Below are 13,806 nucleotides of genomic sequence, written 5' to 3' on the forward strand. Positions count from 1 at the left end.
ACCATCCAACACTCTCATTCCATTATGCACCTTATTGCTCTTTTCTACTTCTATATGCGGATTCCAATCCTCCTGTAAATTTAGTTTAAGCCCTCCCCAACCATACTAGTGAAATTCCCCATGAAGAGATTGGTCCCAGTCCTGTTGATGTGCAACCCGTCTCTTTTGAATAGGTGCCTTCTGCCCCATAACTGGTCCAATGCCCCAAGAATCTGAAGCCCTCCCTGCTGCACCATTCTTCAAGCCACACATTGATCCTCCCCATCTCTCTATTTCTACTCTTGCTAGCCTGTGGCACTGGCAATAATCAAGAGATTACTACTTTGAGGTCCTAATTTTTAAACTTCCTCCCTAGCTCCTGAAAATCTGACCAAGAACCCGAATATCTGCCCTCTCTATGTCGCCAGTACCGATATACACCACAACTTCTGGCTCATTCCCTTCCCACTGCACAACATTCTGCACCCTCTCCATGATGTCCTTTACCCTGGCACCAGGGAGGCAACTCACCATGCAGGACTCACAATGACAGTTACAGAAATCTCTGTCTGTCTCCCTAACTATGGGATTTGCTATACAACTGCATTTCTACACTTTGCTGCTCCCTCCTGTGCAATCCATTGCCCATTGGTTGCCACGGTCTGGACCTCACCCCCATCAGTCTCCAAAGCTGATTAACGCTTTGAGTGACACACACCCCGGAGGCTCCTGGACTTCCTGCCTCTTCCTACTCTTCCGCATGGCTACCCATCTACTATCCTGAACACTCTCTGCCTGTGGAGTGACCACCTTCTGGAATGTACAATCCAGAAAACTCTCAGCCTCCCTGATGCTCCGCAGTGATTCCAGCTGTTCAAGCTTGGAAATCCTGAGCTCAAGCAGATGGAGCCCAAAACACATGAAATGTCCTGAAGTTCCCACATGGCACAGGAACTGCAACCAACAGGTCTCAGCTGCCCATCCATGATCTTAAAAAAAATTCTATTACCTCTTTTAGAATCTAGTTGTTTAAAGTATTAATTAAATTGATGAAGGGTCACTGACCTGAAACGTTAACTCTGCTTCTCTCTGCACAGATGCTGCCAGACCTACTGAGTATTTCCAGTGTTTCTTGTTTGTATTTCAGATTTCTAGCATCTGCAGTATTTTGCTTTTATTTTAATTAAAATTAATATCTCTAGACCTGCTCAGTGTGCGGGAACTTGCGCATGCGTACCCTCATCATATCCCTCTGAGCTGCAGAATGTTGCTAGACACATAGGTCATAGGGCTGGATTTGGCCCATAGAATTGCAAAGTTTACCAATAAATTTGGCAAACCTCTTTGGAAAAGTTAAATATATCATAGAAATAGAACAGGCTTTCCTGCCAGCAGCCACTTCTGTATCTTTTCAAATTGCTTCATTTTAGATTTTCTTCTCATCAATGATTTGTGAAGCTGGGATTTTCTTCAAGCAGTATTAATTCTTCCACTAATCCTGGAAAGTTAGCCAATGGAGATTAAGCTTTGAATTACTGCAGTCATTTTTCTCACGTTTCATTTAGCAAAACGTTATTGATTTAATTCTGAGCAGCTCTTATCTAATCACAATTACATTATATCAAAAACCATTAAAGAGAGAGCGTTAGCACCCAAACTTTTTAAAATAAAAATTTAAATGCTATAAACAATTATAATTAGCATTGAATCTCTTTTTTCTAGTTTTTAATACTTTGAGTTCAACAGTGCATGTTGATATAATCAGAGGGATTTGCATCACGGCATTACTGAGCTCAACTATTAAGGAACTGAATTATTAATACAAAAATATATAGCCATAAACCCAAAGATGATTCAGCAACTGGCACAGGCATGAGGTGCCAAATGACCTCATTCTGTGCTGTAAAATTACATGATCAAGTGTATAGGTCAACTGTATACCCTCAGGCTCAGTAACCCCTCCAAACTAACACCTGGGATGCCAACGGCACTCAATGCTAACGCAAAATCTGAAATGCATTGAGAAAAGCAGAAATGTTACCTTTAATTATAGTTCTTGAAAGGCAAGGGAACATAATTATCAAATATATATAAAAATATTGCCAGAAAGTAGTAAAAGATTTTATATTTACATATTCTTGTGCTCACCTTTTCGTGAATCTCCTGCGTGGATTGTGCATCACAGAAAGCCACTGTAGCTACATCTTTGAGAATGGGCATTTCTACAGTGCAATCCCGGCCATCCAGCAGTGCCACCAGGGGGCGTGGATGCATGGGTCCATTCATAATAGGAGGACGAATGCCTAGAGTCAAAAAGGAAATACAAAAATTGTGTAAGGTCTTATGATGAGAGTACGTAAATTTATTTCCAGCTGTTATGCAAATTATACTCCAAATTTTCTTGGGCAGTTGCTCATCCAAGTACAGAAAAGCCTCACCAACCTAAGTACAGCGAAGAGGTTTGTTACTACAGCTCCTTTAGGGATTTTGAATGTTTCATGGATTTATCTGTACTTTTCAGTTCAAATAGATTAGGCTAGTTATCCGTGTTCAGCAGAAAGATTAACTATCAAAACAAGAAGTTAAGGAACGCTCAACTTGTTAATATAGTTATGTTCACTGAGCCCAATAAATACTGAAGATGTAAAGTCAGAAAACATAATTTGAGCCAAAAAGAATAACAGTTGCACTTTGTGGCCGAACTGAATTATAAATGCAAATTGCTTCTAAAGATTCACTTAAACTGAATAACTAAGTATTTCTTACAACAGAAACAACTAACTCTCTGAAATAAAAACAGAAAGTGCTGGAAAAAGGTCACAGACCTGAAATGTTAACTCGGTTTCTTTCTCCAGATGCTGCCTGACCTGCTGAGTATTTCCAGCATTTCCTGTTTTTATTTCAGATTTCCAGCATCTGCAGTATTTCACTTTTATTTAATAATCTTTTTGGCCAGGGATACAGGTAAGTGCTGTTGAAAACAGGGCAGTATAGTGAACCAGCATATGGTACACAATGGAGTGGTGGACAAGCGTTTTCATTTGCAATTTCTCTACAGAGCAAGATCCTAACATGAACTGTGCCACCGGAAGGTGCAGAAGATTGGTCCAACAGAGGAGGGAGGGAAGATCAGAAGGCCAGTCTCCCCAGGACTTATCTGTGCACTTCCTGCAGCTAGATACACAGCAGCACTTTACAGACATATACACACTATCCATAAGCATACTTATTCACTCCTTAAAAAAAGTCCATATAGTAAAGCTCTCTTGAATAAATTTATTGCATTTCCTATCACATTCTGAAAATAGCCAAATATTTGATTAGATCGACCATCTCACTCAAGCTTGATCAATTTAATCAAAGAGCCATGACTATAATGGAGATCATATCTGGTTTTTTTGTCGGCATGGAGGACCCGGGGGGGGGGGTTCAGGTGGAATTCATGTGCGTCCCACTCAGATGAACCAAAAATAATCATTCCTTGCAAATTCCTATCCTAGGTAGATTTTTAATTTTTAAAACAGCTGAGATATAAAGTGGAAAATACAAATATTAAACTGAATAAATAGAAAATACAGGAAAGCTAAGCATTTGGGTGGGACCTGAAAATCTTTTCTTTCAGCCGCTAATCAACTTGCCACAGCTGATCCCGGACCTGAGGGGAATGAGTTTAAGAAAGATTGATCACCGAGTCTTTGCTCTCTTGAAAAGAGAAGACGGAGAAGGGATATCATAGCGCACAGAAGGAGGCAGTTTGCCCTGTCATGTCTGTGCCGGCACTTTGTAAAGAGTTAGACAATTAGTTCAACCCCCTGCTCTTTCTGTATAGCCAAACAATTATCTTTCCTTCACAAGCGTATATTCAGCACCCTTTTGAAAGTTACTACTGGAATCAGTTTCCACCACGTTCTCAGGCAGTGCTGTGTACACTTTTCCTCAGGGATTTCTGCCAATCTTGCACAGCAGTTATAGTGAGGGATCAGCAGAACCCTCACGGAAATTACTGCTGTATATTTGCAGTGCAACATCAGCTGTTTACGCAATCTGTGAAATGAACACTTCTGAGAGAGAGAACCAGGGAACGGAAAGCTTTAACAGACTCTGAAAGCAGCACATAATGCAAACTTTACCACATGCGAAAAAACATTATTCTTTATCTTTAAAATAATGAAAAGAGTGCAATAGAAAGGGTTTTCGCCTCTACCTTTAAATCATGAAAGAAATTCACATTAGAAGACCAAACCACTCATCGCACCAGTGCCACTCTCTGAAAGAGCTACCCAACTAGTCCCTGTTCTTTCCCCAGATCCCTGTGCATTTTTCCTTTTCAAGAATACATCCAATTTCCTTTTGAAATTTAGAATTAAACCTGCTTCCACCACTCTTTTAGGCAGTGCTTTCTAGATCATAACAACTCCTGTGTTAAAAAAAAATTCTCATCACTCTTTTTTACCTTTTAAAATTTTAGCATTTTGTGTTAATATTTAGCAGCATTAAGGTAGTTGGATTCTCAATGGCAGGTACACTTGCAGCCACCATGGAAAGGGATGGGAGAACAGCAGGGATATTTCTTAGCTGCATAAACTGAAGATTTATGTGGAGCAAAGAGTGATTTGGTTCATTTTCATTTGTAAACAGATAAGTTTTGTAAAAAGGTACATTTTCAATTGAGACTTTACAGGCTGTTACTGGCAGAACCATCATTATTGACTCTACTGATAGTGACATTTTTATCAAGCAATGCTACTTCTAACACCTGCACTTATTTGAAAGCAGACAATGCATTTAGAACTTGGAAATGCCCAACATATCTTTCTCTGCAAGGAGGACCTGCTTTAAATTCTTTGTTTTCTTTCTGATTTCGCTTTTTAAGTTCATTGGATAGTACGTAAAACAGAAAGTTCCTCATTTTCTCATCACTTTAATGCTAAATGATCGGCAAGTCTTTTTTAAAACCAATTGTTTGTACACATCTACTTTCTCCTTCTCATTGCATAACACAACAGCTACAACAGAGGGTCCTGCTGGCTTATCCTCAGACTTATGCCAAGGCTGCTCTTGATTAGGCTGTCAGGTGAGAAAGAGTGTCCCATCGATAATTTGCTGTGCAAATTTTTCACGTCATTCTGCTCGGTGCCTTTTTGCACATGCGCAGTCCATATGCATAGCTGGTTACTTCTTAGACCAACACAACTGAAACTGTCAATTACTTCTTGAAAATCATAAAAGTTTTTGGTTGGTTCTTAATTTTCAGATTCAACTTTATATATATATTTTTTTGAAAGTGTAACGTCGAATAATTGACCCTTTTGCACAATTTGTACCTGGAAATCCCATCGCCAACATGTACTAATTAGCCTTCATCTTGCAACTTTGGAATGAACATATGTTTTCAATTCTATAAACTGTTCTTGAAAGAGAGTTTATGAAATTGAAAAATTATGGTTAATTACCCACCTCATTATGATTTTTGGATATAGAGAAACAGGCTGGTACTAAATGAGTGGATTAGATCAAACTGGACATTATATACTTGGAAGCTCAATCCCAAACAAAGTCAAGTTTTTACCTACAGCTATTTATTAAGCTTCTACCCAATTCAAAAATTAACTTGGTCACTTAAATCTTCAAAGTACTAAGCATCTCTTTGTTTAAAGCAGATGCTCTTTGAAGCCAGTTCTCAGCAGCTTTGATCAAGATGGTTCCCACCTCCTAAACGGATAGCAAGGCCTGGAAGGCACTAGTTAAAGAATAATCAAGTGCTTAGAGTAGGTTGTATTCTATGGCAAAAAGTAGCTAAAATAATAGAAAAAGGAGAAGAGAAAGAATTTGTAAGAGAGAACTGGCAGAAAAGAGGGAAGACAGAGCAAACAAAAGTGTATACATTTTATTTTCATTTTCAATGTGTGCTTATTTTAGTTGTACACAGCTAATAGCAAAAAGTGTCTATAATTCCTATGCACTTAGGCAGTCCAAGAAGCTGCGAGACTTGGGGAAATGTTCCAAATTATGAAAATGTACTAAAGGAGTTTCCATTGATCTAATCTTTGTTATTGCTCTCAGTATCAAGTTTCTTCCATTAATTTTAGCTAGAAACTTATGCCTACATTCCACTCTGTCACCTGATATGAAGCTTTAGGTGCCTGCCTATTGTTTGAAAAGGTTCACCTAATCTTCTGCTTATTGGTCAATTCATAGCAGGATCAGTGTTTCATTTTGAAGAAAAGTTAATCCAGCTACTGAGCTTTACTAGCCTGGTAGAACTTACTGCAATATTTACATAAACTGGATGGTTAAAGTCTGTTCTTGCAAGCATTGACTGAGATTATAACAATGCTGCTGGGGATATGAATTTGTTCTTAAAAGCATTATATATTCTAAGCAAGGTGAACAGAGGAAACAAGTCACTACTGTTGAAAGATGCACATTAAGTTAAAATGCACATAGTGTTTGTGCATCTGAACATTCTTCAATCAATTTTATTTTTTTTTGTAGATTACAAACAATTTTGTTGCTATGAGAATATTCTGTCTTTTTTTTAAACTGAATCTACACAGGTTTGTCAAACGGTAGATGCTGCAAGATGCAATGGTTGATTAGTGCCGAAGAACCGATCAAGCTAGCTGGTGCATTTTTTTTTATAAATCCTCCTGTAAGTGAACCATCTGTTGATCTGCAGATATAGAGGTTTTATATACAGCACTCAAAATAACTAACTCGGAGCTCCCACGCAAGTGCTCCTTTAGAATCGTCCGACTACAGAAGCATTAGAATAAACATACACTGGTAAATTACTCAAAAGGTAATTCTTTACACATCACTCGCGATTATGAGTGCCTACAGGTTAATCAACCCTGAGCCCAACCCTGTCTTGGCCCAGCACTCATCAATTTGGCCTTACCCAAGCCTGGAAATAGCGAGGCCAATTGCACAGTTGGCAGAGATCAGCTAACTCAATGCAGATAAGGAATCAAATTTGCAGGCTGGATTTGTATGGCTCAGTATAAACCCACGTTGTGCATCATTCACAAGGCAACAGCTAAACTGTTTAATGCCACATTCAACTTTTAACTTCACACAATGATGTTTGAATAGGATTGGTTACTTATCTAAAAATAAATTTATACAATGTTTGCATATACACTATTTCACCCTTGAATAAAGAATTGCATGTGTTGTTTGTAAGATGGTTTGTAGCTCCATCACGGAGCTAAAATGGAAACTATAAATCCAAATCATATCATATGATTATACAGTTTTAAGCAATTAGAAAGAATTTTGAAGACTGCTGCTACATCAGCCTGACAAAAAAAAATTCGAATTTACCATGCCAATTTGGTTTAAGTAAAGATAACTAACTTAAGTTCTACGAATGAAATATTGCCATGACATGGAAGTGCAGGATAAATTCAAATGGGTACGGCCACCTGACCCACTTCAGCTCCCATCAAATGACCAACTCACACACAAACATAGCAACAAGTTTTCTCTTAAAAGATTCCAAATGTTATTTTAGATGAAAGATGTGAAGATATCTTAGCAATTTTTTTTTTTTAAGCAGTTTTCTAATAGCAGCACCACATACATACTGCAGGTACTTTTGAAGAACTAAATGATTAGCTATAGTATGTATAAAACATTCACTTTATTGGTCTACTTCAGTTCGTGAAAAGCATACCCTTCATCTCCAAATTACATAAAAGTGATTGCAACTGGTTTCATTGAAACTGTTTTTCGCCTCAATCTTCACTCTCATTTTTCTACCCACCCATTAATATCTCCACACTACAAACCTCCAGGCTCTGCCAATGCCAGTTTGAACTAGCAGCCAGGAGTGTGTGCAAGATGTCCAGTGGGAGTTCTTTGTCTGACTTTCCCTCCTAGTTTGTGGAAAGACTTTCAGCCTCTGGTTGATGCCTTGATGCAGCAAACGACACAGAAATTGGGAATTCAATTGGGGCATGTTACCACCACTCCACGACATGACGTGTTGGGATTCCAATGTTCTGTGTCACTTGAACAGAAGTTTTTTTTTAAATTTGGCATTGTAAATTTGTTACCATTGCTTATTTTCCCAAACAGAGAAATACCTTTGCTACCCATAAGGTGCACCATTTGAAGTATGGATTGGCAGATCATAGAATCTTACAGAAGATGACCGTTTGGTCCATCGTGCCCGTGTCTTTCGAAGAGCTAGCCAATTTGTCCCACTCCCTTGCAATTTCCCCATAGCTCTGCAACAGCCACACTTGCATGGGATCAGTCATTAAAGATAAATTATCTTCAAAACTAACTGTCTGACCAGAATGATTTGCATTTAAGTACGATTTTCCACATTGGGGTTAAGAAAGGCATAATGGCTCAGGATTTAGCAGTTCATTCCCTCAACCAGTTTCTTTCTTAAAATAAAATGAAGACCCTCAATGTACCAAAACTTATTACAAATTTTTGGGCCCAACAAAAATATATTTGTTCTTATTAGGAGCCATTTTGCTAAGTTTTGACTACAGTGGAACTTAAGCAAAAGATGAGGTAAAGATCTGTGATAATAGAAAATTTGAAGAAAGAGAAAACACATTCTAATGAATTCCAATTGCACAGCATGATGTATTAATTCTAGAGTCACTAACTGCAAAAATCTTAAAATAAAAATCAAAATGTGCTGTTTTTGTACTTAAAATCTTAAACTAACACCGTTTCAGATGTAGCTCTTCGCACAAACAGGTCTATAAGTGGCCAGACGCGCTAAAATCAATACGCAGTGAGCTATGGCAGTAAGAAAGAATTTCATTAAAAGACAATTATTGATGTAACAGTTCTTTGTTTGCTTGCGTTGGCTTTGCACTACAGGGTAGAAAGTTCATAAAAGCAATGAAAAGGACCCACTGTGCATACTGTAGTCATTTTTGTGTAAAAAAATCTTCATTGCTTCATCTGTTGGAACCCAGCGATAGCCATAATGCTTTTTCTAAATATAATTAATAGACAATATATTAATAATAAAGTGTAAAACAAGTGTGCACTGCTATTCACATTCTGTGTAAATGAAGCTTTAATGCAAATAAGCGTATTAACCTGAAATGACCCTCAAACTGGATACTGCCCTTTTAACGTTCCTAATCTACAGTACACTTTCTTGTAAAAATTAAAAAAAAGATACTGTAGCTCAATTAAAGTTACCCAAATCACAATTCATGATGTTGAACTAGTCACTAATTTCTTAAATTTTACATTCAAAGCTTGATATGTAGAAAACATGAATTTTTATTCAATATTTAACCTGGCACTTTATTTCAATTTAAGAATATGTTGCACTGCTGTTCTGGATGAGTAACATGTTACATATTAACTAAAAGGCAGTCCTGTTTGCTCTGTGGTTCAGACAGAAACTTGAATGGTCTTGCCTTCACCCTACAAAGCCTTCCTTCATGCAGAAAGAAAATCCTATACTCAGTTATTTTTCCATTTGTTTAGAAAGTAAATCATTAGCGCTATCCAGGATGAGTATAACTGCAGGTTATGACATTTGTTAGTAACATTCCAGAATTGTCAAACTAAGGGTTTGGCAAATATAGTTATTTTATGCTTTTAAACATACATTACAGTATTTATGAGCATGAAGATTGATACGATTTTCATTCTCATAAAACGTCACAATATATCATGAATATGCCAGATGTTTTCAATAATCTAAAATTTCATAGCAATTTAGGTATAAAAGAGGTTTGCGATAATATTAACTCATTTTCTATTGATCCATTATTCTTACTAAAGGCATGCAAAATTAGCAGAGATTTCCACATGTTAAGTTTGAAACAGCGGTGAAAAGACCCTGTCCTTTCAATTAGAGTGATTATTACTGCTGGTGTCAAAAGCAAGATAGATTTAATAAAATCTTATTGGCCTACTGTCTACCTCAATTTTTTTCAAATCTTTAATGCTGTACTGGACCCCACTTAGCACTCAATGGGCTGGATTTTATAGGCCCCCTTAGAAAAATGACAGGTGCCAGGGCACCAGGCGCACAGAGGGCCCGTCGCCTAACTATCGCCAAGCGATTTTCCTGGGGCAGGATAGGCCGCCGACAGCCTTCCCACCCAGAGGCCACTTGAGGCCCTTAAATGGCCTATCAATGACCAGCAGCGAGAAGGTGTTTTCACCTCCACCACTCGGGGAGGACGCCTTGTAAAACGAGGCACCCTCACCATGGGCTTGTGGAGGTGGGGGGGCGGCCTCCTCCGTGGGCAATCTTTGGCCCATGGGGGACCCCTGCCGGGGAACAATGCATCTCCCAGGACCACCCTTCCCCCTGGACTTCACAACCATCCCCCAATACTGGGGCCTTCCGGCCTAGCCCCAGCAACCCCGCCTCACTTACCCAAGGTCCAGTGTTCCAGTGTTGGGCCAGGATCCAAGGCTTCTGCAGAACTGGCACTGACCACCACCCCCCCATCGCCCTGACAAAACTGCTAAGCTTCCAGCCATGTGATTGGCTGGCAGTTCTTGGAGGCAGGATCCCTGCCTTTAAAGGGATGGAAATCCCGTCGCCGGAAACTTCACTTCCGACAACAGAGGATAGTGCCGGGGGGACGGGGGGGCGCAAAAAGGCTGAGGCTGGGCTCCCCCAGCCTTTTTGGTCCAGCGTTGTGAGCCCCACCACCTCCAAAAAATCCAGGCCAATGTTATTGCTGAATACACTAGTGCATGAAGATGACTTTTATGGTACTGCTTGGCTGATGAAAGTGACGGAGGGCTGTCTTATGTGCAAGTCATTCCAATAGATGCCAACCTACTCATATGAAACCAGAGCAGACTGCCATGGCCTTCAAAGCTGTATTTAAAATGGTGTTCCTGCTCAATTTCCTGAGGAAGATAACCAATCATATTGCAAGTTCACCTAAGATAAAGCCCAATGAATTGTTTTGGCAGCTCCTGTGAGCAATCAAGCAGAATTCTAATCTACAAGTCACATTTGCAACACAGACCAGCCGTACTAAAGAGTTGGGCGAGGCCCAAGATAAAACTTGGGTGTAGAAAACAAATTGGTGAAAGGGTAAGCGGAGTGCTGACTGCAGGACCCCAAGGTTCTGATCACTACTGTTCAAATTTACATCGATAACTGGGGTCTGAATTTAACATTGGGCGGGAGACCCGTGGACCGGCCAAAAAGTCGGCGGCGAGCCTGCCTCCACCGGGCCTGGGGAGCCATGCCGCGAGTTTTCGCTCCCCAGGCCCTTAATTGGCCTTGGGCGGGACTTCCACCTCCTTGAGGCAGGAAGTCCCGCCTAGTGGAACTGCTAGCCAATCAGTGGGCTAGCATCTCTTAGTTCCAGCAGCATCACCAGGAGCAGCCATTGGGGACAAATCAGCAAGGCCCCGACAAGGCAAGATAGGTCCGTTTAGGGGGCAAGTGTTGTGCGTTGGGGGCAGCCCTCCATGGGGCACAGGGTGGCCGATCAGGAGGGCCCACCCCCGAGATGGCAAGAAGGCTGCCAGATTTTACCTGGCAGTGTTCTTGGAGCGCTTGCTGTCCGTCCGCCACAGGTAAAGAAATACTGTCATGCACACTGCAAGTGCAATGATACAACAATCATGAACTAACTCTGAACAGTTATAAAAAATGGACATTGTTCACTTTTAAAAATAAAGGTTCATTTTTAAAGACAATGGTCCAAAATTGCCAAACAAAAGGGGATTTACCTTTTGTGTATTCAGGCAGCCTGACAAAGGACAAATCTTCAAAGACAAAAGGTGTTAATGAAATCCATTTTACACCTATCCTAAGAACATTCCAGCATTGAATGTCTTCTTCTGAAACAAAGGAGGTGTGAAGTAGCCACATCCTGGGCCATTGGGGAAGACAGGAGAATGTCTCCAGCAAGGAGGTGAGAAGTAACACCATTTTACCTTCAAAAAGACAGCCAGAGAGAGAGACTGACCAGAAGGTGAAGCTACTTGTAACAGCCTGAGTTCCAGCCAAGCCAGGAAGCAGAAAAAATCCCAACATCTACAGTATGCAGCAGTGAGAGCTAGAAGTAACCCATCATCTTCAATAGAACCTTCAATCAAGAGAGAAATCTACAATCATCTCAGGCCTGCATCCATCTGGAACTTGATTCTCAAGAGAATTCAACAGGTTTATCTTAATCTTCCCCTCACCGCCACTGAAAACCACCTTACTTTTTCCCTTCTCTAACTGTCTCTTCTTGTGTGTACCTGTGCATGCCTGAGTGGATGTAGTTGCAACAATTTTGGGATAAGACATACTGGTCAATAAACAATTGACTTCCTGTTTTAAAACCTACAAGAAAACCTGTCACTCTGTTTATTTGAGAAATAAAACACCAAGGGGATAAACTCTAACACAAATACAGTTGCTGCAGTCAAGTGAGGAGTCGAACAGTGGGAAACCACCCATGTCACACCACGTGGCCATATTAACAGACAGATTAACAGAATGGGCAAACATTTGGCTGTTGCAACTTTGTGTGGATACTGGTATGGAATAATACTCTGGAAAGAAAAAGAATAGCAGTAAACATTCAATTGAAAGATGCTAAAGAATATGGATGTGGGTCTCTACCCAAGGTAGGATTTCCCCTTGCAGATTTCTGAACCCTGCCATCAGGCTGAAATGTGGGTCAGAAACCCACGCTGCATCTGAAACAGTTTCCTTGGGGGCGGCAATAAATGGCCAGAGGGCAGGCTCACCATCCTTAGGTGGGCTCTCAAAGCTGGAAGGCCAATCAGAGGGAAAGGGAGCAGCAAGCTGTGATGGCAGGTAGCAAGGGCGAGGGTACTTCAAAATGGAGATGCCCTCTCTCCATCTTTTTTTAAAGATTAAATTAAAATGGCTTTTGCGAGGGTGGGGGTGCGGGTCCCCTTTACAGGGCGGCTGCTGCAGCACCCAGGCAGGCAGGGAGGGCCTCGAGGCCTACCTGGAGCACTGTCCCCCACCCCACTACCACCCCAGTCTGCCCCCTCTAAGCACCTAATCTGGTCCCCACTGCCTGCGGGAACCTGGAGGCTGACTGGAGGATCCCACTCAGCCTCCTTTAATTGGCCTTAAGTGGCCCTTAAGGAGCCATATCGGCTACTCACCTCAAAATCCTGCCCCTAGTGTTTAACTAAGTAATATACAGAAAGTGAGTGAAATAGTTCAAGCCATAAAAAAAAAGACATTTTGGATTTTATAAGTAGGGGCATAAAATCCAAGAGTAAAGAGGTAGTGATGGATTTGTACAAAACACTGATTAGGACAGAGTTAGAGGGTTGTGTGTAGCAGCTTACCGATGATGCTGCACTAGGAACACACAGGCTGTGCATTCATGTCACTTCATGGCATGCTACGAAACTCAATTCAGTAAATGTATTAAATGGCGGAAACCTGCTTCTTTGCAGTTTCCGAGGCTCTGCTGCCAAAATGACAGCAGATGAACAGGAGTATTGCCATGGAAAGTCATCCCAAAAGGTGTGTGTCAGTTTGCAAATAAGCCCAAGAGTCTACATTGTAGAGATCGCTGACTCACTAGGTTCCTGCACAACAATTTCCTATTTATGCAAAACAAAATTTGAGGGGTTGGTGAGAGATTTCTAAACTCAGCAGGTTTTCAGTGGGAAGTATGAGGCCACAGTGATGGTAGCCATCGCTCCTCATTAACTTGCTGCTGGCCCACTTCCTGGCTTGAAATTGTTGCAAGAAGTAAATAGGTTTGGGTTGAACCTGTGAATCACCAAATTAAATTAAATTTGGAACTCTTTGGGGACTTACAATAATATAGAAATGATGCAGCAATACTAGTTATCACAGATTTTCAGGTTGGGGAT

At 40.6% G+C, this 13,806-nt stretch overlaps 1 protein-coding gene across 16 annotated transcripts in view; it reads right to left on the reverse strand.

The window, feature by feature from the left end:
- The window catches only part of ctbp1 (C-terminal binding protein 1), a 365,789-nt gene that overhangs the window by 53,193 nt on the left and 298,790 nt on the right, over window positions 1-13,806 (reverse strand). For 13 of the 16 annotated variants that reach the window (XM_068029415.1, XM_068029405.1, XM_068029396.1 and 10 more), the window contains one exon: window positions 2,128-2,282. In XM_068029415.1, the coding sequence (XP_067885516.1) occupies window positions 2,128-2,282 (155 nt within the window). Of the gene's footprint in view, window positions 1-2,127; window positions 2,283-8,865; window positions 8,948-13,806 lie in introns of all 16 variants that reach the window. The other 3 variants (XM_068029472.1, XM_068029464.1, XM_068029457.1) reach the window with 1 other exon arrangement.

This window comes from Heterodontus francisci, chromosome 1 (assembly GCF_036365525.1).
Source record: "Heterodontus francisci isolate sHetFra1 chromosome 1, sHetFra1.hap1, whole genome shotgun sequence".
Lineage (NCBI taxonomy): Eukaryota > Metazoa > Chordata > Chondrichthyes > Heterodontiformes > Heterodontidae > Heterodontus > Heterodontus francisci.